Here is a 26,300-nt window from a genome sequence, read left to right as displayed (position 1 = left end):
CTAACTGTCCATTCAGCAAACTTTGAGACACTGATCATTTCCTGCAGATCCTGGTAGCCTTGTGATTTTCCTTTCTGAGATAGTTTTTTTACAGGTTCATTGAAAAACAGATGAAAACATAGGTGGACTGCCCCCAAAAGATTAAGTAATCATGTTATTTTACCATTTACCCTATTGCAAAGTAAGCTTAGATGAGTTTGAATGAATGAATGTGAAGAGACAGCTGCTTTCCCCAGCACAGCCTGTGTCCCAAAGAAATAGGGCTGCGGGCATGCCCTAAGTACTGGCAAGAGAAATGCTATTTAGTCATTTCCTCTTCCCTGATTCAACTTGGGGGGAATAGAACAGCTAAGCAAAAAAGATGTTAAGAATATATATATTTTTGATCTAATCTGCGCTGACACCATGGAAGAGGAAGGTCAAGAGCACTGGACAATAGCATGGAGAAAATTTTTGTTTTCACTTATGAAGAAGTTTGGGGAGAAGATATCTGCTGGCTTCCCCAGTCTAAACAGAAAGCAACAGATTTCAGTTTTAAGTCTTATTAGAGCTGAGTGAGGTGGGATCCTCAGCAGAGTCTGCCATAGGGAGGAGAGGGAAGGGACTGTTCCACAAATGCACTTGCTCTGCTAGCAGAGCTTCCACATGAGAGTAGCCTAGCACAAATGGCCCCAAATCCTTTGTCAAAGGCCTCTTAAGTCCTAAAATAACACCTTAAAAGGGAATCTTGTACATTTAAGACTTTATGCTTCACAGATTGAGTTCATGGATTAAACAGATACGGAAGAGGAAAGCTTCATTTTAAAACTAAGTCCCTGAGCTCTACTGTCATTATAGGGTTAAGCACTCACTGCATAGCTGTTTATATCATTTAAATCTTTGGTGTCTTTTATTTTGCATCAGAGTTTTGGAGTAGATTAAAACTACTCATATTTGTCCTGGTAACTCTTGAGAAAAATGTCAAAACAAAATGTGCTGGAATTCAAAAGGGATATAAATATACAGTGGGATGAGATAGGGTGATCTTGAACTTTAACTATCATATGTCAAAAGTTATTTTCTAGTGAGTCTGAAATACATGCTACTTCTCCGCTTTTAAGACCAGGACTAGGATGAGGAAGATGTTAGAGTACAGAACAGCCAAAGTTACTTGATTGCAGGACGGTTTGGGGTTCATAAAGGTAGAGCATACACTCGCTAGCAGTAAGCCTGAATCCAAAGCCTCAGACGCTAACAAGGCCAGATTCTGGAGGGCAGGTATGAAATTTAAAACAAATTTTGTATCCAAGCATAGCACTGACACTGTGGACTTCAAAGAAAAATTTTTAATGTTTAACCTGCCAAGTCCCTCATCCGCCAGAATCAGTGTGGATGCAAGCTGTCAAGTGCCAATCTTAGCAGTCGTGGGTTATTAAATTACAATAGTTAAAAGCTTCAAATATTATTTGTCTCTCTTGAGGTTGTATCAAAAGGTGCTTTGAATGTTTGGGCTGGCATTCAATTTTTCTTCTTTACTCATGCACCTAAGTGGATACGAGAGAGAACTCAGCTCACATTCAAACTTCACTGAATAAAAATCCCTGTCTCTAACACTTTGAATTAGCTTATAAGAGAAGCTGAACCATGCCTCTCTTGTAATAAGGCACATTCTCATAATTTTATCAGAGTAATCCCATAAACTATAATTGTATTTTTCACAAAATCCAGAAGAAAAGCCTTATGGGAGATTAATTGTTCTTATAAACACAGTAGTTGAGTGATTTCAAGGAAGGAGACACAACGGTAAGAGAAATATTATGGGAGAAGAAGAAGATGATAACCTCAATTCTCACCTAAATTAAAGCATGAAAAAAGAATCACTCAAGAAGAAATAGCATTTTCACTACACAACTCAAAAATTTCAACTGATAAAGTCAGTACGTCTATCTTTTTCCCTCTGAGATTCTTATAAATTGTGTTGGTAGAATGTGATTTTCTGTCAAATATCTCAAGCAGTTCAAGAAACAATAATGAGGAAAAGCAACGGTACTGGAGACTGGAGAGAGAAACAGGACTGTAAGACTTTGATGCAGAGATAAGGTAGAAAACAACCTCAAAACAACATGTCTGAGATGACAGCAAGTCATTTATTCACAAGCCTTGGCTACCTGCTTGTGACAAGTAGTCATGGTCAGAGGGAACTGATAAAGTAGAAAACTGAACACAACTGTACAAAAACATACAGCATTTTGCTCTAGACGTTCAACGTTCTTCTGTCCTCGTAACAATCAAATTTTTAGAAAGAGTGAAAATATGCTTTTACTGAACTTGTCAGTTCATAAGAACTCATGAGAAACACAGTGTCTCATTTTACATGTAAACAGTTAATGTCTCTATCATGTTTTATGCATTTCCTTTTGCCTCAAAATATTGTTTAACTTTACCCATCACCTATTAATTATTCCTCTCTAAGCAAACATGTTCTGAGAAATTCTGCCATTCTCTTACCTTATTACATATAAAAATATTTGCTTTTAAAAATTGTTTCCCAATCCTCCTTTAAAAAAAACTCCTTTTGAGTTTGCAGCTCAAGTAGACAAAGCTGCAGTAGCTTTAAAAAAAACTACCTCAAGTACTAAAAACATAAATACTTATTCGGTAGGAAAAAATTTGCAGTCAATACTGAAAATTAAATGTTACCCAAAGCTTTTAAATGGAGGAACCATTAAATAAAAATAGTGTACCTCATAAACACACTTTCAAAATAAAATAAACAAGAAAGTTATCAAAGTATGTGGTTACAGTACCATGACATTAATGTCTTTAACCTTTATTATTAGTACCTCTTTAACTTATTACCTAAAATCCTAAGGCAACTGGAATTGGGAAAGAAAGATATGAGCATTGGGCTCTTCCACTATTCTATTTGTCTGATATTAAGGAGCAAGTAGATCAGCCGTATTCTGAAGTTGCCTAGTTCCCATTGTCAGAAAATTAATCTTCCACAAGTGTTCCTCTTAAGTCAAAAGACCGTGAAAACTAGCAGAAATATTTAGGAAAAATAGACAACTGGATCCCATCAGACTTACAATCAGTACCAACCTCATATGACTGTTTCTAGCTTCTTGATTTTATTTTCTCCAAAATGTTTGAGTTTTTCTCCACTATACGCTCTGAGCATAGACACTCATCTACAACATTCAAAGTCGTTCACAGTGTATCCCTTTAAAGCTATAAAATCTGACAAAGAATCGAAATTCTACTATCCTCACTCATATGAGGACACCCAGTGGCTTCTGTGGGACTGCTAACAGAAGTAAATTGAACGTGTTCTAGGGCCACAGCATACTCCTAACTTTAGTTAAGACCACATCTCAAGCAGTGTTTTCTGTAGTTGTAGGTGTGCTTTACTTAATCAAATTGTGTCTTAATTCAGGCAGAGCCTTTAATTCAAGTCACTGAGTCATATTCTGTGGGAAGAGTTCAAAGAAAAAAAAAGGTTACTAGCAACAAAGACACCCAGAATACTCAGAAGAAGCACTTCAGAAGCAGCTCTAAATTTTGTGTATCATGTCCTCCATCCAAATCTTCATATGTCCTTTCTGGAAAGATAACAGAAGCTGAACACTGGTGAAAGGTCTGGAAGTCACTGGAAATCTTGTGAGCAGTCCCTACCAAAGGATGATGTGGCATCAACAGGAGAAAATAGAGTTGCCTGTACTACCCTGAAATTTCACTTGCATCCTAAACAGCAAAACAGTATCATTGTTCTGTTTTCATAGTACAGCTGAAAATCTATCATTTACTAAGATGATAGCATTTGATAACTAAGTATTTCCTAAAAGATACTGGATCCAATCCTGGGTTCTTTGGAGCTATGAGAAGATACTAGTGAAATATACAGAAGGGTCAAAGAAAATAATGTAGGAAATAAAGCTTTACATTCTTAGTGAACTCGGTGAGGAAAAATGATACCAGTTTAAACTGTAGTGCGTTTAACCAGTACTTCTACAGTGAGGCTTTACAATCTCCATGTAGAAAGAGAACAACAGAGATAAGAATCACATAACTGAAAGGCAAATGTCTAGACTTTGGCCCCGGTTTGTTTTATTTTAGTATAGTTATTGCATAATTGCTTACAAGGATCTTTTGGGTTCTCACAGCTTCAAGATTTATATCACCCTAGTTAGCTAGCCACGTAAAAGATATATAATGTCCATAAAAAGCTGATAAAAACCAAGAACAAAATATAATTCTGAAAAAAAAGTTGATTATTTGTGGACACAACTATTGTCACTGCTTTGACTCTATGCTAGTGACACCATTACTTAACAAGCGTTTCATAGCAAGGAAATGGCAAGCTTATTCTTACAGCAATCTTAACTTCAAAAGGGAATCCAATGCCCTTTCCTCTCACAACTCATATGTAAGCCACATTACATGAATCCCAGGTGGATAAATGCATAGTCTAGTGACCCTGAACAAAATGTTTAAGTCCTACTATCCTGGCTTAATCCTAGAAAGAGTTGATTTTCTTCAGTGTCTAGTAGGACACTATGTTTTGGCTTTGGGAGAAAAACAATGTTGATGACACACTGACGTTCTAGTTTCTGAGCAGTGCTGTACAGAGCCAAGGGGGTTTCAATTTTTCAGCTATCCTTCCAGCAAGGGAGTTCCAGGCAGACAAGATGCTGGGAGAGAACAGAAGTAGGGCAGTTGACCTAGCCTGATCAAAGGGATATCCCATACTATATGATATCATATGAAAAAAAAAAAAACCAAAAAACCCACAACTATAAAACTGAGGAGAGTTGGCCAGAAGCAACTGCTGCTGCTTGGGAAATTGCTGGGCATCAGTAGGCAGGTGTTGAGCAGTTACTTTGTGTATCACTTCTTCTGTATACATACATAATATCATAACCGTTATTTCTCTCTTCCTTTTATGTCTTAGTAAACCTAACGAGCTCTATCTTTTCTAATAGCTCTCTCTCCATTGTTATGGGGGAGAGAACAAAAGGCTATGCCGTGTTTAGCTGCTTGCTGGGTTAAAATCACAGCATCTACCTCTCCTCTTTAGATGTGAAATACTTGCTGCCCTCCATCTTTCTTACCTGCACTGGCTGTTCTACATTTCATCCAGAAGACCTGACTCGCCTTTTGGATATTAGAGATGGAGTCACAGAATCAAAGGGATTGGAAAGGACCTCAAGTAATCATTGAGTCCAATCCCTCTGCTAAAGTGGGTTACCTACAATAGGTCACATAGGTACGCATCCAGGTGGGTCTTGAGTACCTCCATAGAAGGAGACTCCACAACCTCTCTGGGTAACCTGTTCCAGTGCTCCATCATCCTTACCATAAAGAAGTTCTTCTGCATCTTTGAGAGTCTATGCAACTTTTAGTCTTTTGGAAGAGGTGGACATGCAAAGCTTTTTGAATAAATCACTCTGTGGAATTGAGCCTGAATGCCAAACAAGCTGTCCTGAAGATAAAATAGCAAATAAAAACTTGAACCTTTAGGCACCAGCAATAGCAATGCCTGTTTAGAATAGCCTTTTGAAGATGAGAGACCATCTCTGTTTTGGGCTTTGATCAAATTCTATAACCACTATGTGCAAAATAAAGCCATTAAACCTGATATTTTAGACTAATGTTAGAAGATTCCAGCTTTCACCTATGTGCATTTGTAGTGTAATTTATTGATGTGGAAGTCATCAGGGGTATAAGGAGTATAATTAATTCTACAAAAAGTCAAATAATGTTACAACTATATGTTTAACCAAGATCAGATGTCTTAATGGTAATAAAATAAAATGAAATAAAAAACGCTCTGTGATTGAAAATTTCTTCTATTAAAATTATAGAGCAGCAATGTGAGGAAATCTGAGATGGATCTCCCACAGCTGCAGGAACTCAGTTATATTATACATGTGATTACACTGTGCCTTGGACAGGGAGTACAACTCCCACTAAAGCTAACTGCATTACATTTTCCATCTCTGTATGAGATAGGTCAGATTCTCAACAGATATAAATCAACACATTCCATTAAAGTCAGTGACAAGTTGGACTGATTTACACCAAATAAGCATTTGGTCCAGTCTCTTTCCTGTCTTGTAATAATTATATGACCGACTTATAATGGGTCTTGGAAACCAATTGCCTTTGTATCTTTAGTTTCTAAGCACACAGTAATAAATGGATCACATTATCTTTTTATTCTTGGCACGTAATTGGGCAAGATGCCTTCTTGAAAGCTTGAAAGAGAAACGGATATTATTCATGGCCCAGGTCTCCTTGCTCAGACCCATCAGAAAGACCTGCTCACCCATGGCAGCAGCAGAGACAGGGTTAGGGATCTCTAGAACCAAAGAAACAGGAGTAGTAGTCACATCTTAGCCTCTGTCTGATACACTGAACTCAGATGACCAATTCCATGCTGAGCATTACGGACCATGGGTACATCCAGAGCAAATGACTTGCCTGCATTCTTACTAGCACTTTGTAAAGGAAAATACTGGTAATTTTGATCTGATAGTTCCTAAGATGATAAACTTTACAGGGCAAGAAACTTTGTCAAGAGCCAAGGCACTAGAAAACTAAGTAAATAAGTATACTGTACACTACAACTATACTCTCTACAACTTCCTTTTCTGGTGTTCAGAAAAACAAATAATAGCAAGAAAAGTGAAAACATCTTTGCCTTTAACAGTTTGCAGCTTCATAAATACAGTACAGAGTCATTTGTAATGCACAAGTTGTTTTGGGTAATGAATCATTAATTGACAAAGTAAACACAGCATTATTATAAGAATGCTGGAAATGTTTTTGTTCATGTTCAGTATCCTTTGGGAACTTTTTGTACTTTGCTTAAGATTGCATCTGTCTCCCTCCTTAAAAAAAAAAAGAAAAAAATAGTCATTTATTTTGAAAGCTACAAATACTTTCTAAAGTAGCAAGAGGACAACATTCTGGTAGCCTTCATTCTCATTTCTTAAAGTTGAAAAGCCAAAGCAATACCATCATCAAAAAACACAACCATAAATAATTATATATGCCTCAACATGCGTCATTGTGATTTACAAGAGCATGGGACCTGACATTCATTGGCATCACATTGGGATGAAAGTGATGCACTATAGTGTGAACACCTAAAGACTGGTAACATGGTACTAAGCCCATGTACTTAGAAACAGTCATTTCTTGTTGACTGAACCAGTTTTAGGCAGAAGAAACAGTTGCTTTTGGTTGTTGTTTTTTTGTTTGTTTGTTTGTTTTAAATCAGTCATCTGTGTGGCCCTTTCTAAAAAAGTACCGTTACCTGCCTGACAGAACTATTTGTAACAAAAAACACTCATGACACAACTGAGATCTGCACCATCTACAGAGAGAGACACCTTTTATTGACCAAGTAGTTCACCCTGTTCTTTCTCCTAGCAGCTCTAAAAATTTCTTCACCTACTAACCAAGGTAGTTGCTAGCCTATGTACTGTGAGGTGGAAAAGCAGACTATCTTCATCGCTAGCTCTCTCTCCTTCTGTCAAAGAGACAAACAATGACATTAAAGGTTACCTAGGAAGGCAGAGAAAAGCAGAAAGGAAGTTCAGCAATCCTTCTTAAAACGTAAGCCAAGTTCTAAGTAATACTGTCATCTTTCCATAGGAGGTTATTTGACTGGAAAGGCTGAAAGGGGAGAGAGTGGAGAAAAGGAAGGGTATCATTCTCTTTCTGTGCATTGTCTAATGAATCTTTCTCTTTCCGTTTGCAGGGCAACATTCTTCACAACTACAATGCAGCATCAAACTGAAACTCCCGGTTAAGACGCAGGAGGAAAAACTATTTACCATTTCTGTAGTGCTGCAGCCTCTCTTTCCAATGAGGGTCAACTCTAATCTTGCTCTTTTTCAGGCTCCACTGAGTTGCCAGAGTCTTCTAATTGTATAAAGATAGAGCTCTGAGCACACATTCAAATCTGTAGAATTCCATGTGTCACAGAGCTGCTTACACGTGACAGCCTTTTCTTTTTACCCACACTGGCCATTTTTCGTGTCTGAGCAGCCAGGCAAAAACCAAAGGTCAGAATGACCTAGACATGACTGAGCTGTCACAGTTTTCCAGTACACAGATGTCAAATAAGAGCACGGCATGCCTTAGAGTAGAGGTTTTTAGAAAAGAACAAGAAAGTAAAATTTTAGGCATTCCCATAAGGCCTGCTCAAGAAATTAAAGACTCATATGACAGTGGATTATCACTTTTTCAATGTGTTTAATTTTCCATGTCTCTGAATCTAATCTTTACAGGTGAACATATATTTTCTTGTATCTGTATTATGTGTCTTACCACAGAACATCACAGCTGTGCTCTTCTGGAGACATTAGATTTACATAAGCAAACAGTTAAGATAATTCAGATAATTTTAAATGATTTCAAGGTAACATGATGTAATATATATTACATGTAATTACAATATTAAATTATATTGTATGTAATATGTGTTACATACATGTATAATATTCATGTAAGTAGCTCAATTATAGTCTGCCTTTTACCATAAGTCAAAAATCTATAAACCTATTTGACAGCTTAAAAATTGGCTTTGTTGCTTAAGTTTTGAAGAAATTATATCCAAACTAACTTCTGAAACCATATTAATTTCAGTATCATGCTGAAGGCAAACCAGACGCTAAGGTGTGATGTTTTATTTCTAGGCTTTGGAAAGAGCTAAGTCAATGGTGTCTGATGAGAAAAACAGAACTAATATGATTTTTCCACGTAAGAGCTAGCCACTGAAGCACTTTAAAAGTGCAGGTTTCCTCACCCTATGTTTTTCCACTTGAACAGATATGATAAATGCTTGTTTTAGCCTTTAGTGATCTGGTTCCTCAGAAGATGAAAGAATACTAGCAGATATTTATTTTAATAAAGTAAATCTTGCAATTTGGTATAAAATGTGAAAGTCTAACTCCTAACAAATCACTGAGAGAAAAACAAAATATATGGAAATAATACTACACTTGTGTGTCTCTATATCTTTCAAAACATATTTACCAAAGTTACCACTACCACTTTCTCTCATATAACTTCCTCCTTAAATACCATAGATTTTTGCTATGGTATTTCTGGTAGGCATTAAATAAAGAATTGTGTGAAAGTTTAAGAGCACTCTGTAGAGAAAAGAACATAACTCGAAAAACATATTGAAGTTGCTACTTCACAGTTAGCAGATTTCATTTGTAACCCACATCAAGCTTGCAGACAGCACTATCTGCTCCTCTGCATAAATAGTGAATATGCAGCACCATCAGTTGATTCTTTGCATTCAATATGACTTTAAGAGGAACCAGATAGTCAATGCCCATAATTTTAGAGTGATTATTGGATCTCACAGTTAACAACTGTAGAAAAATGATTAAAGAACAGATCACAGAGATGCATCAAGAGAATTTGTTCTCAACTGAAACGTTAAGACATATGTTTGTCTCTCTCTTCTATTTATTTTTTTTGCAGGGATTGTTTCATTGTGGGTTTTTTATTTTTGTGGCTATTTGTTCTTCCTGTTGTTTTTATTTTCTTTGCTGGGTAGAGGGGAGGATGAATAGAGGCAAGGAGTGTTTATAGTTGATTTTTTTGAAAGAGATTTCTAATTTTTGAAACAAGCTATGGAAGTTAGCTGAACAGGATGGACAGCTAAACCATTCAGATATGAAAATTACAGAAGGACTTTTGTTATTTTTTCTTCTGTAGGAAACTGAAATAAGGGGTTTTGAGATAATCTTTCAATAAAAATTTCCTCAGCATGGATTACTTTTATCTCTTGCTTAAGAATAACTTAATACACAGACCAAAGAAGAAACTGATACACTGAATCTCTGCAGGGAACAAGAGCCATCTACCCAGTGGCTTTGTTCGTTACCATTAATTGTACTGCCACAGAGCCATGCTACCAGAGAGACTCATCTGTCTTACCTTACAGGTAAGGAGTCTTCCTGGACATTATTAAAGATGAAATTATTTTCTTCCCTACAATTCTACAAGACAGAAAAAAGAGTTAATGGAATGTTTTCCTTTAAGGAAATAAGGAAAAAACTTATTTGGAGTAAACTTGAGTTCAGAAACGTATAGTTCCAGTAAACTCGACTCCAAAAATAGAAGGTAGCTGCAGCTGGCCTGCTTCTTCTTCTCAACTTGAACGAGTAAACCTGCAGCAGTAACCGTAATATGGCATGCGACTCTTTGGAACAAGTACTGAGCACAGCATGGCTATGCTGTGTTTTGGACTCACCAGAAAAATCACCCCCACAAAATGCAAAGTAAACAACATACAAGCTACATGACTAGTACATACCAGCCCAGAAGCACTGTGGCAATCTTGCAGGTGTCTAAGCAGACCAGTAGTGCTGTGTGTGCTGTGCTGTCTGAAAACTCAGGAGTTTCTCTAAACCTGATGAGACTGTGAAGCCTGATTTATTTTTTTTTTTTTTCCTTTGACAAAAAGGCTGAGCTAAGTAGGTACTCCTCTGCTAATGTATCACAAGAAAACTTTTAGGACTCCGTGTGCTGAGTTGCCTAAAAGTTGTCATTAGAGCATTTCTTTCATAAAAATGCTCTTAACACCTTAAGCAAGCAGCACAGAATCTCATGAATTGTAAGAGGCATTACTTTGCTCTTTGCATAAAAATTGACAGAACTAGGAAGAGGGACACACAGACTTTGTTGCCCAGTCAGCAAATAGTAAATAGAATTCCTGCCCTGGAGTCAGCACTCAACACTTGCAGGAACATAATGCTAAACAATGACAAAGACATTTGAATTATGTTACAATAGTAAAAATAATTATGGAAAGTACCAGATTGGTTAGCAGTTGGCAACATCAAATTAATGTTATTGTTTTAATTAGCTTCCTTTTCAGTTCATGCGTTGACTTCAGAAAGCTGTTACTCTGTTTTGATAAACAAAAATGCCTCTGCAAGAACAGCATAACATAGGAAATCTTCCTCCCTTTCTCTTAAAAGAAAAAAAAAAAAAGATGGTTTTGTTCATCTAGCTATAAACCAGCATATTAGTTTAAAAATAACTTAGGAAACTATGTCTTTCTGAATTGTGATTTTGCCAACACAAAGAAATAGCTCATATATTTATCTATCATTACAGCCTGGTTATGGGAACTAGAAAAAGGAATGCAATGATAGGAACATTAACCTTTAACAATGGTTGAGCTATAACCCAATCTAGTTCCAAGACTCCAGTTGCACAATGGGTCTTTTTATGATAGTTTAAAATGTCTTTTCTGATAGCAGTGTTTATAGAATTAGCTTGGGATGACATCTTTTCTATTTCTCAGGGCCCTCGAAAGGCAGGGGAAAGAATGCCTTTGCTCCTGTCTAGTTTTCCTCATGCAATCTCCGTGACTATCAGGGAAATGAGGAGACCAGACGTTTTGTCAAGGTTTCCATTCAGCTAGTCAACATTCCCTGCCATCTTCCTTCTAAACACTCGCTGCCAGAACACTTGGAGCTCCACTGTCAGACTCACTGGGGCAGATAGGAGCCTAGACGTTTTCCTATCCCACATCACACCACACTTATCCCCTTCCTGTTCTTTATGAACCTTCATGCTACATACTGCCTACATACATATTTAGCACATATGAGGAAGTCTGTTAAAAGTATCTTTTGGAAGCACAGAGCAGACCTTAGATCTAAAGATATACAAATGGTTACGTACATTGCTTGAAGTTCCAAAGGAGACATAAACTAGTTTACTGTTTAATTTTCTGCAGTATTGTTCAGTAGTGTGTTCAGTATTTAAAACTGTTCAGTGAACACTAAAAAGGTGCTTCTGTAAAATTTAAAACCAAAGCATTTCAGATTTTTCTGTGTAAAGCAGTGTATCATGACTGAAGTGAGTTTAAAAATTTATATATATGAAAATATTTTATGATCTCTCTGAAATGCATATTTGTGGAGGTTAAGTGGTACAGGTATATCTAGGGTTTGGGAAAGCAACTGAAAAGCCAGTAAACAAAAAGTATACATCTGTTTTAATAACTTTTTTTTTTTCCAGGTTAGGTCTCAGTACTGATACATGCCAGTCCATTTTTAGGTGTAAAGATGTTAGAAACACTTTGTGGTCTCTTTTAAGTTTTCTTCCCCTCCACATTGGGCAGCAGCAAAACCTTCTGTTAACTACAACACTCAATGATGTAGTAGGAGTATGATATTTCTGAAAAGCTGAATTTTACTCTCATCAAGAGAAATAAGTCCTAATTATTTTAATGTGAAATGAAATAAGGTATATAATGTTAAACAGACAAAAGAAATTATAGCAGTTATGCTAATTAAGAGTTATTTGCATTTATTGTCATTTGCATTCAAAAAAATAGACCAAACATTTGAATACATATATAGTCTTCACAATTAGACAGTTCTCTTGCAACGGTATTTGCATATGAATATACAACTGAGGTTAATTGCATAAGTTTTCTTTTCTAGTGCTTCTCAATCATAGGATTTCTCTGGGAAAATTTGACTTATTTGTGGTCGCTGTTAGATAGGACTCAGCTATCAGGCATTTGGGTCAACAAAACTAAATGTTTTTCAAAAACTTTTTTGAATGCTTCGCAATGTTACCTGAAATAAGAATAGCAACAAAGAAAAATCTTTTTTTTTTTTTTTTTTTTTTTTTTTTTAATTCCTATTTCTATCCATTTAGTGAAGACAGAACTTCTTCTTTACAGAGTTACCATTTGGAACTCTGTCAAAGGATAGGGTAGCACAACACCTTTGGTTCAGAACGTTGGTGCAGTTCTGCAGTAAATTCTCCAGTCATCTGCACTGTGCATTAGCTCAATTCACAGAGTGATTTTGCTTCACATGGACTGAATTCCTTTAGGAGGAAGCTGGGATGGACACTTTGCTCCAGATATGTACCAAATGCACTCCAGCACCTACCATACACACATAGCCTGGGACAGATAAGTACTTCAGACAGCTTCCTCCCATGTGGCTGCTGAGGACTCTCACTACAGGGAATCAAAATAAATCAGGTCCAAAGCAATCCTTTTCACAAAGCAAAGCTAGTGCTGATAGTGCAGCAGTAGTATAATCTGCTTCATTTTGCTCTCTGCTTCTATTGCACCTAATGGCTTTCTGATGTTGGCATCCAGAATGAACAGTCCAACTGATACAACTACCAGAAGCGCTAAAGCAGTATTTACTGAAATGCATTCTGGGTCACATGCATAGAGAAGATTGTAGTGTTCCCAGTGTCTAATAACTTCCATGCTCAATAACAATCAAATCCTCATTTTATACTTTAAATATCTGTTGTGAAGGTAATCTTTGTCATTGGTGGAATTACTGTGTATTTTTATCACATGTGACCTCAGTTCACCTACCTGCTTTTCTTTCAAGCAATTAGTTCTCTACTAGTTAGGAGGAACTATTTGCTCAGTGCCTCTGTTGGAAGAATATTTATATATTTCCCAGTGATCTTCAGTTTTGAGACCATCTAAAAACCTATTCTCTATCCTGTTAGTTCTGGCTTGTCCTTTCCAATACTGCTGCACAATACAAGTGGCATCATCCCATGAGAGATTTGGCAGAAGGAGGGCCATTACCAACTGTTTTCTCCACTCAAAGTTGAACTGTTTTCTACAGAAATATCTTTAAGATGTTCTTGTTTAAAGATTAAAAAAAAAAAAAAAAAGTACAATACAATACGTTCAAGAATCAAATCTCTAGCAGAAGGCAGTGAATATCTTTGATCAGAGACAGTTACTGTGTTTTATATACACATATTAATAAGGATAATGTACTTATCTCCTAGCCTACAAAATAACATTTTGATGCATAAAGATGTTTTCCACACACAGTATAGTATCCAGTATTCTAGCACTAATATACTATACTCTAATTTTTTAACTGGGAGCAGGGAGAAACACTTGCAAATCTGGAGAAAAAGATATGACATCTTAACTTTGGTTATTAAATGGTGACTTATATACTAAATAATATACTACAGAAAGTTCAAGAATAAACACAAGCTTCCTTTAAATGGCACCATGCTTTCACTGGCAATATCTAAAATAAGTTACGTTTAGAACCATAATTATAAAATCACATACTATTCCTACAAATCCCTCTAACCTTCTTGACAACAAACTAGCAAAGTTCTAGGCTACAGCAAGCAAGGATATGCTCAAGAAAACAACTGTGGACACAGAAACAAAGGAAAGAAGCTCTTTACCTTTAGAAGGCTTCAGGTACACAGGGATCTCCAGTAAGATACCCTTACCTCCATTGCCAATCTTTAAATGAGGTCTGGGAAGGGATGGATCCTGGCTCCACTCAGGTGCACTGCATACACCTCAACTCCCCTGGGTTGGTCCTGCCTTCCCACCAGCTGCTTGATCACTAGTTCAGGCTGTGACTTGGTCTTTCCACTACAATAAAACATTCTTACTTATGAAGTATCTCCTCCATTTGAATTTGTCTGAACAAATTTTAAGAAGAAAAATCTCACAATTTTAATATCATGCATGCTTCTTCTTGGCAACAAGAAGATAGAGAACAGCTACCTAAGATATATGTTTATCATTTGATTTCTGCATACTAGAAAGTACTGTAGTAGTAGAGTATTTAATATATTGTGAAACTACACAAGACACAGTAGACTTTATGTTGGAATCTTTTTTTGTTATAGATTTTGATCATAGCTATGCTTTAAGTCTTAGGAAAGAGAAGATCTGCTATGCTCTTCAGCTGGGGCTATTTACTAACTGATATAGATAGACATTAAATTCAATGCACCAGAGTTTTAAATGGATTAAAAAAATACAGATTTAAGGATCAAGACCTTAGGGTTTATCATTCTAGTTCAAATTTAAACTCAGTCATTAAGCAGTACAGTTCTAATGGTCTGTGGCCCTTGAAGAGTTTGTTCAGTTTGAAGATCTTGCATCACATTTATTTTATCCATCAGTATAATTCCAGTCTGTATTTTCAGGTATGAGTTTTGGTCCAGGAGCATAATGGTTGACTGAGAAGGCACAATATGGCTTATAATGATAAATAAAAGAGCTCAAGAGCCTCTTCTTTTTTCATTGGTGCTTATATTCAGCTTAATTATCATAGTTGGACTTTTTCAGTAGAATTTTCTGGAACACAATTACACAATGATCCCTAGTTATCCCTTCCTTCATCACAGGGTACAAAAATTCATGATATAACCATGTTCAGGTCTATCAGCAGTAGCAAAACTGGAAATTCATTCAGTGTTTTTGTGGGGATTTTTTACTAACTAAGGGGGAAATAACTTTCCAGTTGTTTGAAATCTCCATTTTTATATTTCAAACATGTAGCACTTTGTTGATTTTAAGGCTGGAAGGGACAGCTGTAATGAGCTAAAAGTGTTTCTAATTTCGTAAATCAAAGCATATTTTATCAAATCATAACATGATTTATGGAAAAATACCTAGCAACAATTAAAAAAATAATTTAAACAAAAAAATTGCTCTTCCTACTTAAACAATTAGTAAATATCAGACTTCAACTACAGTTACCTAATGCCTAGTTTGAATACAGTTAACTCCAGTCCTTGCATTTTTTTCACCTTTATCTAGCTAATACTTTCTGAATTCTGTAAACTTTGTTGTTAGAAGACCACAACTACATTAAAAATAAACTGAATTGATTTGCATTCTTATTTTTCAGGTTTTCTTAATCAGACTGCAGCTCTTTCTGGAATCTTTGCATTTTGCTAATACACTTTTTCATTAACAACCATCAAAATTAAGCATATTAAATCTGCAATATTGCATATCATCATCATTAAATTTTCCTGTCCCTAATCAGTATTCCTTGTCCACAGATTTAACCATGCAGTCAAATTATGGAGAGAAAACTCATTTATGAAAAACTCTATATTACGCCCTTTTACTGCCTTTGCTAATGTGTTTAGCAGAAGCTTGATTTTAATCACGCTTTACATCATTATGCAACATCATTGCGTCCAAAGAGACTGTTGCTTGACAATACAAGTGTCAGAAAAATTTCATTGGTCTACCCATGTTGTTTTTGTCAAGGTATGCAAGTAAAAGAGGTCCAGAAGTCATAAGCTGATCCAAAGAGTTTTAGTAGTCAGAGATAAAGTATCCCTTTAGAGCTTGATCCCTCACTGCCACTGGAAAGGCACCATCAATAAGGAAGGCTGGCTCAGGTCCAGAGGGCATAAATGGGTGAATCACAGTGTACAGAGCTGTATCTCTACATCGCAGTAACAGGAGAAGGTCTCCAGACCTTTAAAGAATAAAATAAAATAATATAATTAAATAAAATAACAATAAAATGATGAAGTAAGGGGAGGGAAGAGTGGGGGGGGGGGGGCGAGGGGAGGAAAGGAGAGGAGAGGACAGGCAAAGGAAAAACAGAAGCTGGGTGTGGCAATAGGTTCTGATACATGGTTCTAGTCAAGGCTAAAACACGAAACCAAGTCAAGTCATTTCTACTTGCAATACTTTTTCCAGTAATTTTTTAAGTTAAGTAATCATTCACAGTAGCCCAGTGAAATCAGAGTTACTCCTAGTTTTGTCCATATTTAATTTGCCTTATTTTGAGATGAGTCAGACCCTTTTCATCCTTATGGTGAAGGAAAGCCACATAGTACAAAAGTAACACAGTTCAGAACATAAATAAACAACAAATCTTAGTTCCTCCTTGCATAGGTCTAAATAAAGGATGTTATGATATTAGAAGATGCAGCTCTGTGAGCCAGGAAAAACCTGAAATAGTAAAGAAAGAAGCGTACCATCCATTACACAAGCAGGCATGCAAATGGAAACTTCCTGGTGATAAATCTTTCCCCAGTGAAACTCTAAGAACAAGCTCAGTCTCACAGCTATTGCCAGTCCTGGTGACAGCTGCTTGGACAAGGCTCCCATTGTGTTAGTAAAGTCAAAGCCAACTTTATAAATTTGCATTGAGCTAACCTGCTAGTTCCCATCTGAACAAAGTGCTACCTCAACTCATAGACCATGATGTAGTCTCACTTTGCCTAGAAGACAGTTTCCAAAGCAAACATTCAAGTTTCAATTTATGTAGAGAACAGACGTACAAATTGTCTAGTGACCTGAGGTGAAATGAGGAGAAAATAAAAATTTTCGTCAGCCAAAATATATTTCCACTTCATTTTGTTACTTGTAGCAGACCTAGATATGTTTCTTTCACTTTGGTCTCAAAGCTTCAGACAAGTACACCGAAGATTAGCACAGATAAATATCAAATGACTTGTTCTGTGGTCTAACACAATCACTGAAATTAAGACGAGTCAACACAGCCAGGAGGCTAACATGCATCAATTAAAATAATTTGTTTCTAGATATATATCTTATAAGCAATAGACTAATACCAGATGGATTCTTTTTGGATCCTTAATCAATTGCCTCTCAACTCCTTTGAAATTTCATTCAAAAAACTTGTATCACTCATCAGCACTCAAGATTTGCAGTCCCTTCTGTGTTTCTTTTGTTCAGTAACAAGTATCCCAATCTAAGTCATTCAGAGGAGTTGGAATAGATAATCTCCAGAGGTCTCTTCCAATCCCTATAATTCTGTGATTCTGTGAAATAATGCAGATCAAGACTAGAAAGCTTTCACTGAACACGGTACAGTCTTCATTAACATTGTATAATTCATTATTATCTAGCAAGAATAGTGGCCCCATGTAAAATGGTACATACATTTAATTTAGAGGGTATCAAAACAGATGCTTTAACTGCTCTCGAGGTCTTCTTCCCTATAGTCCTAAAGTGATTAGATTGGTTTATGATTTCTATCCTGGGAGATTAAAAGAAGGGGGAATAGGTGATGCCCCATTCAAACTCCACTTTCTAAATCTCTCTATGTACTTTGAAAGTTCAGAAACATACCTGCCCACAGTCTCTGAGACGAAGCTAAATGTGGTATGTCCAAAATAAAAATACATTTTTTAAAAAGAACATATTCAGAAGCTTCATCAGGCTAAATGGTAATTATGCCTAAGACATAGCAATGACATTTGATGAACAGTTTAAATGGACTGGTATTAAATTAGCATTAAAGACATTAAAAAAGAGAGCTTTAGGAAGTATTTACATCCACTAGAGCGATCCAAGATCTGTAAGACTGGTGGATTTAGTATCATTTTATCTTGATACTTGCATTATGATGCTTATCCAGAAAAGCTGTTGAAATTACGTTCCGTGTGCAGGTTACACAATAATTGTCGTTTGAGGATGGCTGTTTATTTCCATGCTATTCTTTGCAAAATAAACTCTGATCTCTTCTAGACTCTTCTATGCAGCTGTCCTGACTTGATAACACTTACCAAGAGAACACACTTGAAACACAAGTTTCTAGAGTTGCTAACTCTAGAATGCCCTATAATAAAAGCACAAGCCAGATATTTGCCTATTCAATTGCCTAACAAGTAACAACTCCCCCCAGACACTTGTTCTGCAACATCCTTGTACATCCAATCACAAAAGCTCCCAATCTGGTTGAGATGTAAAGATACTCACAACCAATTCAGAAGTGAAGCATTCAGAATTGGGCTTTTGTTTCTACCATTATATAGAGAAGATAATCACTTGCAGAATTGGAGTCTAGATCCATGTACATCTTGCCAACAACCTAAACAGCACAATGTTCAGGAATGTTTGGACTCTGGATTTGTATGTTGTTCACAAAGAAAGTAGCCATTGCTCAAAATTATGGAAATGTAGATTTCATTTGATAACATGGTTTCCTCATTAGTGCATTCAAAACACAGCAAAAGCTTGAAGTAACAAAACAAAAGCTTAATAAAGAGCATAAACAAAACTAACAGGAATTCCTCTAGGCTGAATGTTAAAATAGAGCCAAAACTATTGAAATGTCCGGAACCCAGACAGCGCCTAACTAGTTCACAAGTTCATTCAGGGTAGGGAAGGGGGGAAATGTGGTCAGACACTCCTGTCATTTTAAAGAATATCTGTGAGATTTTGACAAATAAGATAAATGTTCTCATTCAAACGCACCACCAATTATTTTAACTTACTTCCTCTTCATGTCTGGACTTCAGCTGCCTGAAAGACTGAAATATTTTGTCCCACAAGCATTTCTGGTGTATTGATTTATTTGTATTCTACCCTTTCCCCCTCTGAAAGAGGTATTCCTATTTTAGATTTGACCATCCGAATCCATAAGGAAAATAATTGTCATCAGAGCATGCTTTCCACAAAGCACTTACAATCAGATAATTCTCCTCTGTGCCACCAGGCTGTTTTGTATTGCTCATACAAATGTCCATGCCTTTCGAAGAAGTTCTAAACTGTGGCCTCTGCCAAATAGCGACCTAAGGAGAACTTCTATTAAGCTGTCTCTCCTCTTTGCATTTAGCTAAAATTAAGCTACTTTCAACAGATCTACAACAATCCTGAGTTAACAGTGCGAATCACAGAATGTTTTTGCCATGAACAGAAGATAGAAAGAAAATGGGCTATCTCCTATACTACTAAATCAAAACTCTTACTGCACGATATCTTATTGTGGTAATGCTGATTAGTTGCCACGTTTTAGAGATATAAACTGTTTCTATTCTAACCAATTACCAGCTATACTGTTTTGAGCATTGGCAATTCAGATCTGTTCTTCAATGGGTACTTCCTTCTCCCAGTAAGGACTGTCCTGCTTTGATGGAGATTCAGGACTCATTTTTAAGGATCAATCTCATTCACGGATGAATGAATTCACGAGAAAAGAAAGATCATCAGAAGTTATAACATTAACCCACAATGCACTTCTGCAGAGAGCATTGCTCAGATGACGACAGGACAGAAAATAGGCTCTCTGGTTTACTGCAGCCATGAAGTTACGCTTGGCACTGCACACCACAGCCTGTTTTTAATCTCCACAGAGGAAAGCCAACACCATCTTTCACATGGGCTTAGTGTTGTAAGAGTTCTCTTTTTATAAATGTCCAGAGTCATTTCAGGGTTGGTGCTAAATAAAGCAGGCAGCAAGAATGTAAACTACTGCCTGATGTTTTGTTTTGCTACATATAGCCACCAGGAAAAGTGAAATAATTCAGAATCCCCAGAGTATAAGTGAGAAAGAATCTGCAGTATAGCTCTGTCTTATTTTGGCTATGCAAAGAAAAAGAAACATAAACCATTCTCAGACTTCACATCAGTGCTTCTCAACCAATGGCCATGCGAAACCTGGTGTCAGTGTCATCTCTGAACATGTTATGAAGCACACAGTTTTCAGGGAACTGAGAGAACAGGAGAAGCTAAATTGAGGTATCATTCCTTTATCTGAGGAAAGTTACCAGTTCCACTTACTTATTGCAATTACTGTCTGAACTTTAGAAAGACACATTAGAGCCAAACACTTTCTAGCTTCTAGTTTCATCTGCCTGACACTTTCTCTCTTAGGAGCTGTGTTAGGCACTTCTCACCTCCTTTTTTCAGGTGTAAGTACTTGCAAATCTAAATGGAAACAGTCATGTATTTAATATTCTTCTATGCAATTTATATGCAGGATCTAAAAGAACTTTAATGGCAAATAGTTCAGCAGCTTTTACATAGAGGTAGACATTATCCTCACAGTCACGTAATAGAGAAACTGAGAATGTATGAGTTAGAAGAAATTCCCGCCTTGCCGAACCATATATTAGTTGCAGCAATGCTGGAACTGCAGTGCCTACTCTGAACTTACTGTACTGCTTCCAAATGGCAGTCCTTCTTCCATTTCTATTGGTCCCTTTGCAGTCTGGTCTCATTATTTCAACTTTCCTCTCCAACAGACAGCAGATCAAATTCTCTCATTTTCAGTCACATTAATCTTCAGTTACTTCATACATCTCCATGATGTTCTGACAGGTTCCTACCACGTTGACCAAGAAAAAAGGTTCCCACTTGTAAATGGTCTGAAAACATAAGTTACAGAGAAACAGAGTGTTAATTCCAATTCCTGTTCGGGTCAACGGGAATTCTGTCGATGGTTTCAGAAAAAAAAAACCACTTTGGTCCACATGTATTAAATAAGCCCTGTGCAAGTCAGTATGTATCCATCTGGCAGGAGAACAAACCAATTTCTGCTTTCAGCCACTGCTATACAAATCCCTTTATTTTAATGCTGCCCCACACTCCCTAATTCATTCTCAGCAGCCCTCCTATTTGATTTAAAATAACACTCAGATCTGTCTCCTGCTGCTTCTGCCTTCATCAGCATGACTTGAACTCTCTCCTTAACTCTGTGTGTAATACTTGCATTTATTTTAAAGAAAGGTAGAGTGATATCTGTGCTGACGGCTAGAATAGTTATAATGAGATGTGGCAAACTAAGTCATATACAGTATCCAAAATTATAGTTGGGTTAAGTCTGCTCAAGGAAAAAATGAATATGACTGCATTAAAACTACCGGTTCCTTCTTGCACTGTTTTTTTTTTCCTCTGTGTATCTTCTTAAATTCAGAATATTTCACTAATGTCTGTTCAGATGAGATTATTTCACAAATGGAATGGAATGGAATGGAATGGAATGGAATGGAATGGAATGGAATGGAATGGAATGGAATGGAATATCTTGAGTTCAGTGGAACCCACCAGGATTGAGTTCACCTCCTGTTTCCGCACAGGAGCATCCAAACATCAAAACCTATGCCTGAGAGAGTTGTCCAAACACTACTTGAATTTCATCAGCTTGGGGCCATGACATGGGAAGCCTGTTCCAGGGCCCAACCACTCCATAGTGAAGAACCTGAAGAACCTCTTCCTAACACAAACCTGACCCTCACCACAGCTCCATTCCTTCCCTCAGGTCCTGTCACTATCACTGTCAACACTGTCAACACAGAACAGAGATCAATGTATCCCCTCCGCTCCCCTCAAGAGGAGCTGCAGGCAGGCAGTTCACGAGGTGAGGCTGTGCTTGCACAGAGCAAAGCAGGACAATCCCTTCCTTTAACCAGCTAACAGTGCTGGGTCGGAGGCACTCCAAAGTACTGTTGGCCCTTTGGGATGCCAGAGCATACTGACTCATATTCATCTTGGCTTCAAATGACATCCTTTCTCTGAACCCTAGAGAACTCCACTAGTGACTAGAACCAACATGCTGTAACCCTATTTACTATAATTCTTTGAACCTGACCCATCATTCTCATGATGTAAGTTCAAATATATTAGCATTGAATGTTAAGATGTTTAGCACTTATTAACATTTATTCTAAGTGGTGTTATAGAATACGAAGATGCAATGTTAAGTAAGCACTGTTCTAAGCATGTGAAGGTCTAGTATAGTTTTTGTGTTTTCAAAAATTGCAAACATCAACGAGTGAGAGAAAAGGCTTTGTTTGAGATCTCTTCATGGAGATGACGTAGGTTTGTGAATTCAGATCACAATCTATGTGTTTATGTGTTAGAGAGGTATATTAGAGGAATATTATGTGTTAGGGAGAAAATATTTAAATGTTAGAAAGCAAATAAGGAATTATTAGATCAATACACTGTCAAAGTTGATTCAGGCAAAAATGAAAATGTTCACTGGACGCTAGAATATTTCTGCACAGAATATGGAGCAGGCTTTGGAATTGCAGTTTGTTGCTCTTCTGAGGAAAAATGCTGTTTCATCTTCTGTTTGAGTTGATTAATACCTCCCAAAAATTTAGCAGGCTAATCATGATCATTTTTAATCCAGCAATTCACAATTATTTCCCTTAGGGATGCGTATATCAGTTCATTATCTAATGATAATCTGACAGATGAATATGCTGTTAAGAAAAGATTTTATAATATGAAAAAGTGTCCACTTTTATATGTTTATGAATCCTTAAGTGTGACTTCTAGTTTATGAAAAAGGAAGAACTAAAGAATGCTGTGTAATAAGTAGAAAGAAAATGGACCCATGCTAGGGAATAAAATTAAACAAAATGGGAAATTTGTCTTAAGAAGTTGACCCTTCCAAGAAATGGAGGGGGGAGGAGGGAAGGAGATCGGCAAGGACATCGGAAAATACAACTTCCAAATGGTCTTGGATGCTTCTCAAGGGAAATAAGGAGCTGCAAATAGATGTGAGGACAAGTGGCAACAAGTCTACAACTTTTTTTTCCCTCAGGAAATGATGGAATATTATTTATGGACGGTGAGCCAGAAGAACAGTTCTTACCACTAGTTCTTACCAACCAGCTAGTTCTAATCAACACAGTTATGGGGATGGGAGCGTAAAAACAGAGATAAAATAAATACTAAAGGTGATTGCTACAATGACCAATCACAAGTCAGTCAACTTTCCAGAATATCCACTAGTAAAATTGGAAATGGATTTATGAATTGCCTATCAGCAATTAACATATACAGCTTGAGTATTCCTGAGTTGAAGCATCATAATGAAGGGCAGAGGGAGGCTCACATCAATTGTATGCATACAAATAAAGAATTGCTAAGAAAATAGCACTCCGGAGCAAGCTCTTGCGTTTTCTGGGAAATCAAAAGAAGTGGATGACTCTCTAAAATGCGTGTACACTAATGCAAACTGAGGAGTACAGAAAGGTTTAGAGTTTTATGCCCAGTTGCAGAGTTACAAACTCACTGAATCCACAGAGAGGTGGTGTGATAGCATAAGACTGTAGTTCTGCAATCAGTTGATACAGGTCCTTTAGCAAGGACAAACCAGGATGACAATGAGGACTGTTCCTTTTATGTGAAGGACCACTGGGAATGTGAGCAGCTGTGCCATATTAGGAATGATGAGCTAGCTGGGGACCAGTGTGTGAGGATTAGAGGACAGATCAACATAGATGTTTTTGTAATGGATGTTTCCTACAGACTGCCCGATCAGAAAGAAACAAATAAGGCCTTCTTCCAATTCTTCCAGGCAAAGCTTCACACTCTCATACCCTTATGGGGATCCTGAACTATGCCACTATCTTCTGAAGGAATAACATAACAGGGCACTGGCAATCCAGGAGACTTGTAGAATATATTGATAATAACTTCCTGACACAAATGATCAAGGTATCAATGAGGAAGGATGCACTGCTGGATGTCATACTTACCAACAAGGCAGAATTGGCTAGGGATGTGTAGGTCAGATGGCCTTGCTGCAGTGACATCAGGATGGTGGAGAAGTAAACAAGGCAAAAACCACACTTCTAAAAAAGACCACATACCTAAAAAAGACCACAACTCTTACATTTCAGAAGACTATTTCTTTCCTTCAGGGATCTGCTTGAAAGAATCCCAGGGGAGATAATCCTGATGAGAACAGAGATTCAGTGGAGCTGGTTTATATTCACTGCTTTCAAACTCAAGTATGGTCTGTCCTGGCAAGCAGAAAATGTGTGGCAAGAGGAATGTGTGATTGCCTGACTAGATGAAAACATGAAAAAGAATGTGTACAAGAGGTAGAAGTAGGTACAGGTTATTTATGAGGATTAAAGAGAGTGTTTGAGTCTGCAGAGATGGAGAAAGGAAATCTCACTGACTGTAAAGGGCATCATGAAGGATTTCTATAGGTAAAAAAAAAAGACTAAGAAAAATATGGGCACCACTGCTGACTAGTTAAGGCAACTGCAGCCTCAGTCTTTGCTGGAAGGACTTAGTTTCAGAAATCCCAGTCCCCTGAGATACACAAGAAAGTCAGGAGCAAGGAAGCCTTACTCTCGGTGGATGCACATGACGTTGGAGTACTTTGAAACAAATTGGATATATGCAAGTACAAGGGACCTGATGGGTGTACATCTATGAGTCTTGAGGATGTTGGCTGACATCACTGCAATTATTTTCAAAATATCATGGCAATTGAGGAAAATTCCTGAGAAGTGGATGAAAACAAAATCTCTATCTTCAAGAAGGAAAGTCCAAAGAAGTGTAGGCCAGGTGGCTTCACTTAGGCCCATGGGAAGGTGGTAAAACCTCCAAACAAACACATCCTGGGTTACAGTAAGATTGTTGCCTGCAGGTTGAGGAAAAAGAAATCCTTCCTCTCTACACAGCATTGGAAAGGCCAAACTGCAGTATTATGTCCAATTGCTACAAGAGTGACACGGACTTTGTGTAGCAAGCCCAGCAAAGGGCGATGGCAATGATGAACAGATTGGAGCATCTGTTACACAAAGAGAAGCTAAGAAAGCTGAAATTGCTTTGTCTAGAAAGAAAAAAGGCTCAGAAGGGTCTTGTCTGACAGGAAGAGCCAAAGAAGACAGAGATTCTTCTCACAGAAGAAATTCCATTTAAATATAAGAGAAAAGATTTTTACCATAATGGTGATCAAACATTGGAATAGGTTTCCCAGAGAGGCTGGAGGCCCTGTCTCTGGAGTACTAAAAATTCAACTGTAAATAGCTCTGAGAAGTCTGCTGCAGCTGATCCTATCTTGCGCAAAAATCTCCAGAAGTGCCTCCCTATATCAATTATTCTATGCTTCTACGAGTGATGTTCTATTCTCGAATTCTGTTATAAGAACTAACATTTATTTTTTACTGCTATTTTTAATATCTTATTTATAAAAGTACAGCAATAAATGTTGCAATAGAGGTACTACTGTAGGTAAGTAAGCAGTACATTGTATATTAAATTAATGTTTTTCTTTGAAAAAAAAAAAAAAAAAGAACAAATTTATGACTGAAACAGAGCAGTAATCAATCTATGAAACAGACTTGTGTGATTTTCTACCATACAATCAAAGTAAAGGAGAAGAGTATTCAAAATCAACCAAATTAAGAAACTTTCAAATCTAATTGTTGAAGACTGCTCTATAAAATTTGAAAAACTTTCTACAGTTCTTTTACTTGGCCTCCAAACAATCATGCTTCAGAAACACAGTTGTCTATTCCTTGAACTCTGTACATCAGTACTACATGAGCAGGCATGTCCTTTATGACTGTTCTTCTGACAAGTTCCACTTTATGGACACTGGCAGTGAATACATGAGGAAGAGATCAGTACCAGCAGATTCAGAAGTGAGCAAGCCATGTACAGCTTCTGGGTGAGGAGACTGTAGTTATGTAACCAAAATGCAGAAATTAGAGTAGACTGAGGAGGAGTCAAGCAGATCAGGACCATCAAATTACTGTGCAGAGTGAACACTAAAGCATGGTTTCTCCGTTCTTTTTTAGATTTTCTCAGGCTGCTGCTTTTTTTTTTTTTTTTTTTTTTTTTTTTTTTCTGTTCACTGTCTACCTTGAGAACGATGCAGTTTCCTCACTCATAGACTTGGCTGGTTTGATTGAGAGATAATGGCAATGAGTGGAAGTAGGAATATATTTTATCTCCATTTGAGAAAAAAGACAATTGAAATACTGAT

At 37.1% G+C, this 26,300-nt stretch overlaps 2 protein-coding genes across 2 annotated transcripts in view; both read right to left on the bottom strand.

The window, feature by feature from the left end:
* The window catches only part of LOC146545363 (E3 ubiquitin-protein ligase Topors-like), a 62,328-nt gene extending 54,431 nt beyond the window's left edge, over window positions 1-7,897 (bottom strand). Inside the window, exon 1 of the mRNA XM_085231185.1 lies at window positions 7,824-7,897. The gene's annotated coding sequence lies outside the window, so the exon portion shown is untranslated. The remainder of the gene's footprint in view (window positions 1-7,823) is intronic.
* Window positions 7,898-12,307: 4,410 nt separating this feature from the next.
* The window catches only part of LOC104911682 (uncharacterized), a 71,288-nt gene continuing 57,295 nt past the window's right edge, over window positions 12,308-26,300 (bottom strand). The window contains exons 8-9 of the mRNA XM_085231236.1: window positions 20,715-20,925; window positions 12,308-16,277 (exon numbers count right to left, since the gene is read on the bottom strand). Coding sequence (XP_085087362.1) covers window positions 20,836-20,925 — 90 coding nt within the window. The 3' untranslated portion in view covers window positions 12,308-16,277; window positions 20,715-20,835. The remainder of the gene's footprint in view (window positions 16,278-20,714; window positions 20,926-26,300) is intronic.

This window comes from Meleagris gallopavo, chromosome 1, assembly GCF_905368555.1.
Source record: "Meleagris gallopavo chromosome 1, MGAL_WU_HG_1.1, whole genome shotgun sequence".
Lineage (NCBI taxonomy): Eukaryota > Metazoa > Chordata > Aves > Galliformes > Phasianidae > Meleagris > Meleagris gallopavo.
This window is presented reverse-complemented; position numbering and strand designations above follow the sequence as displayed.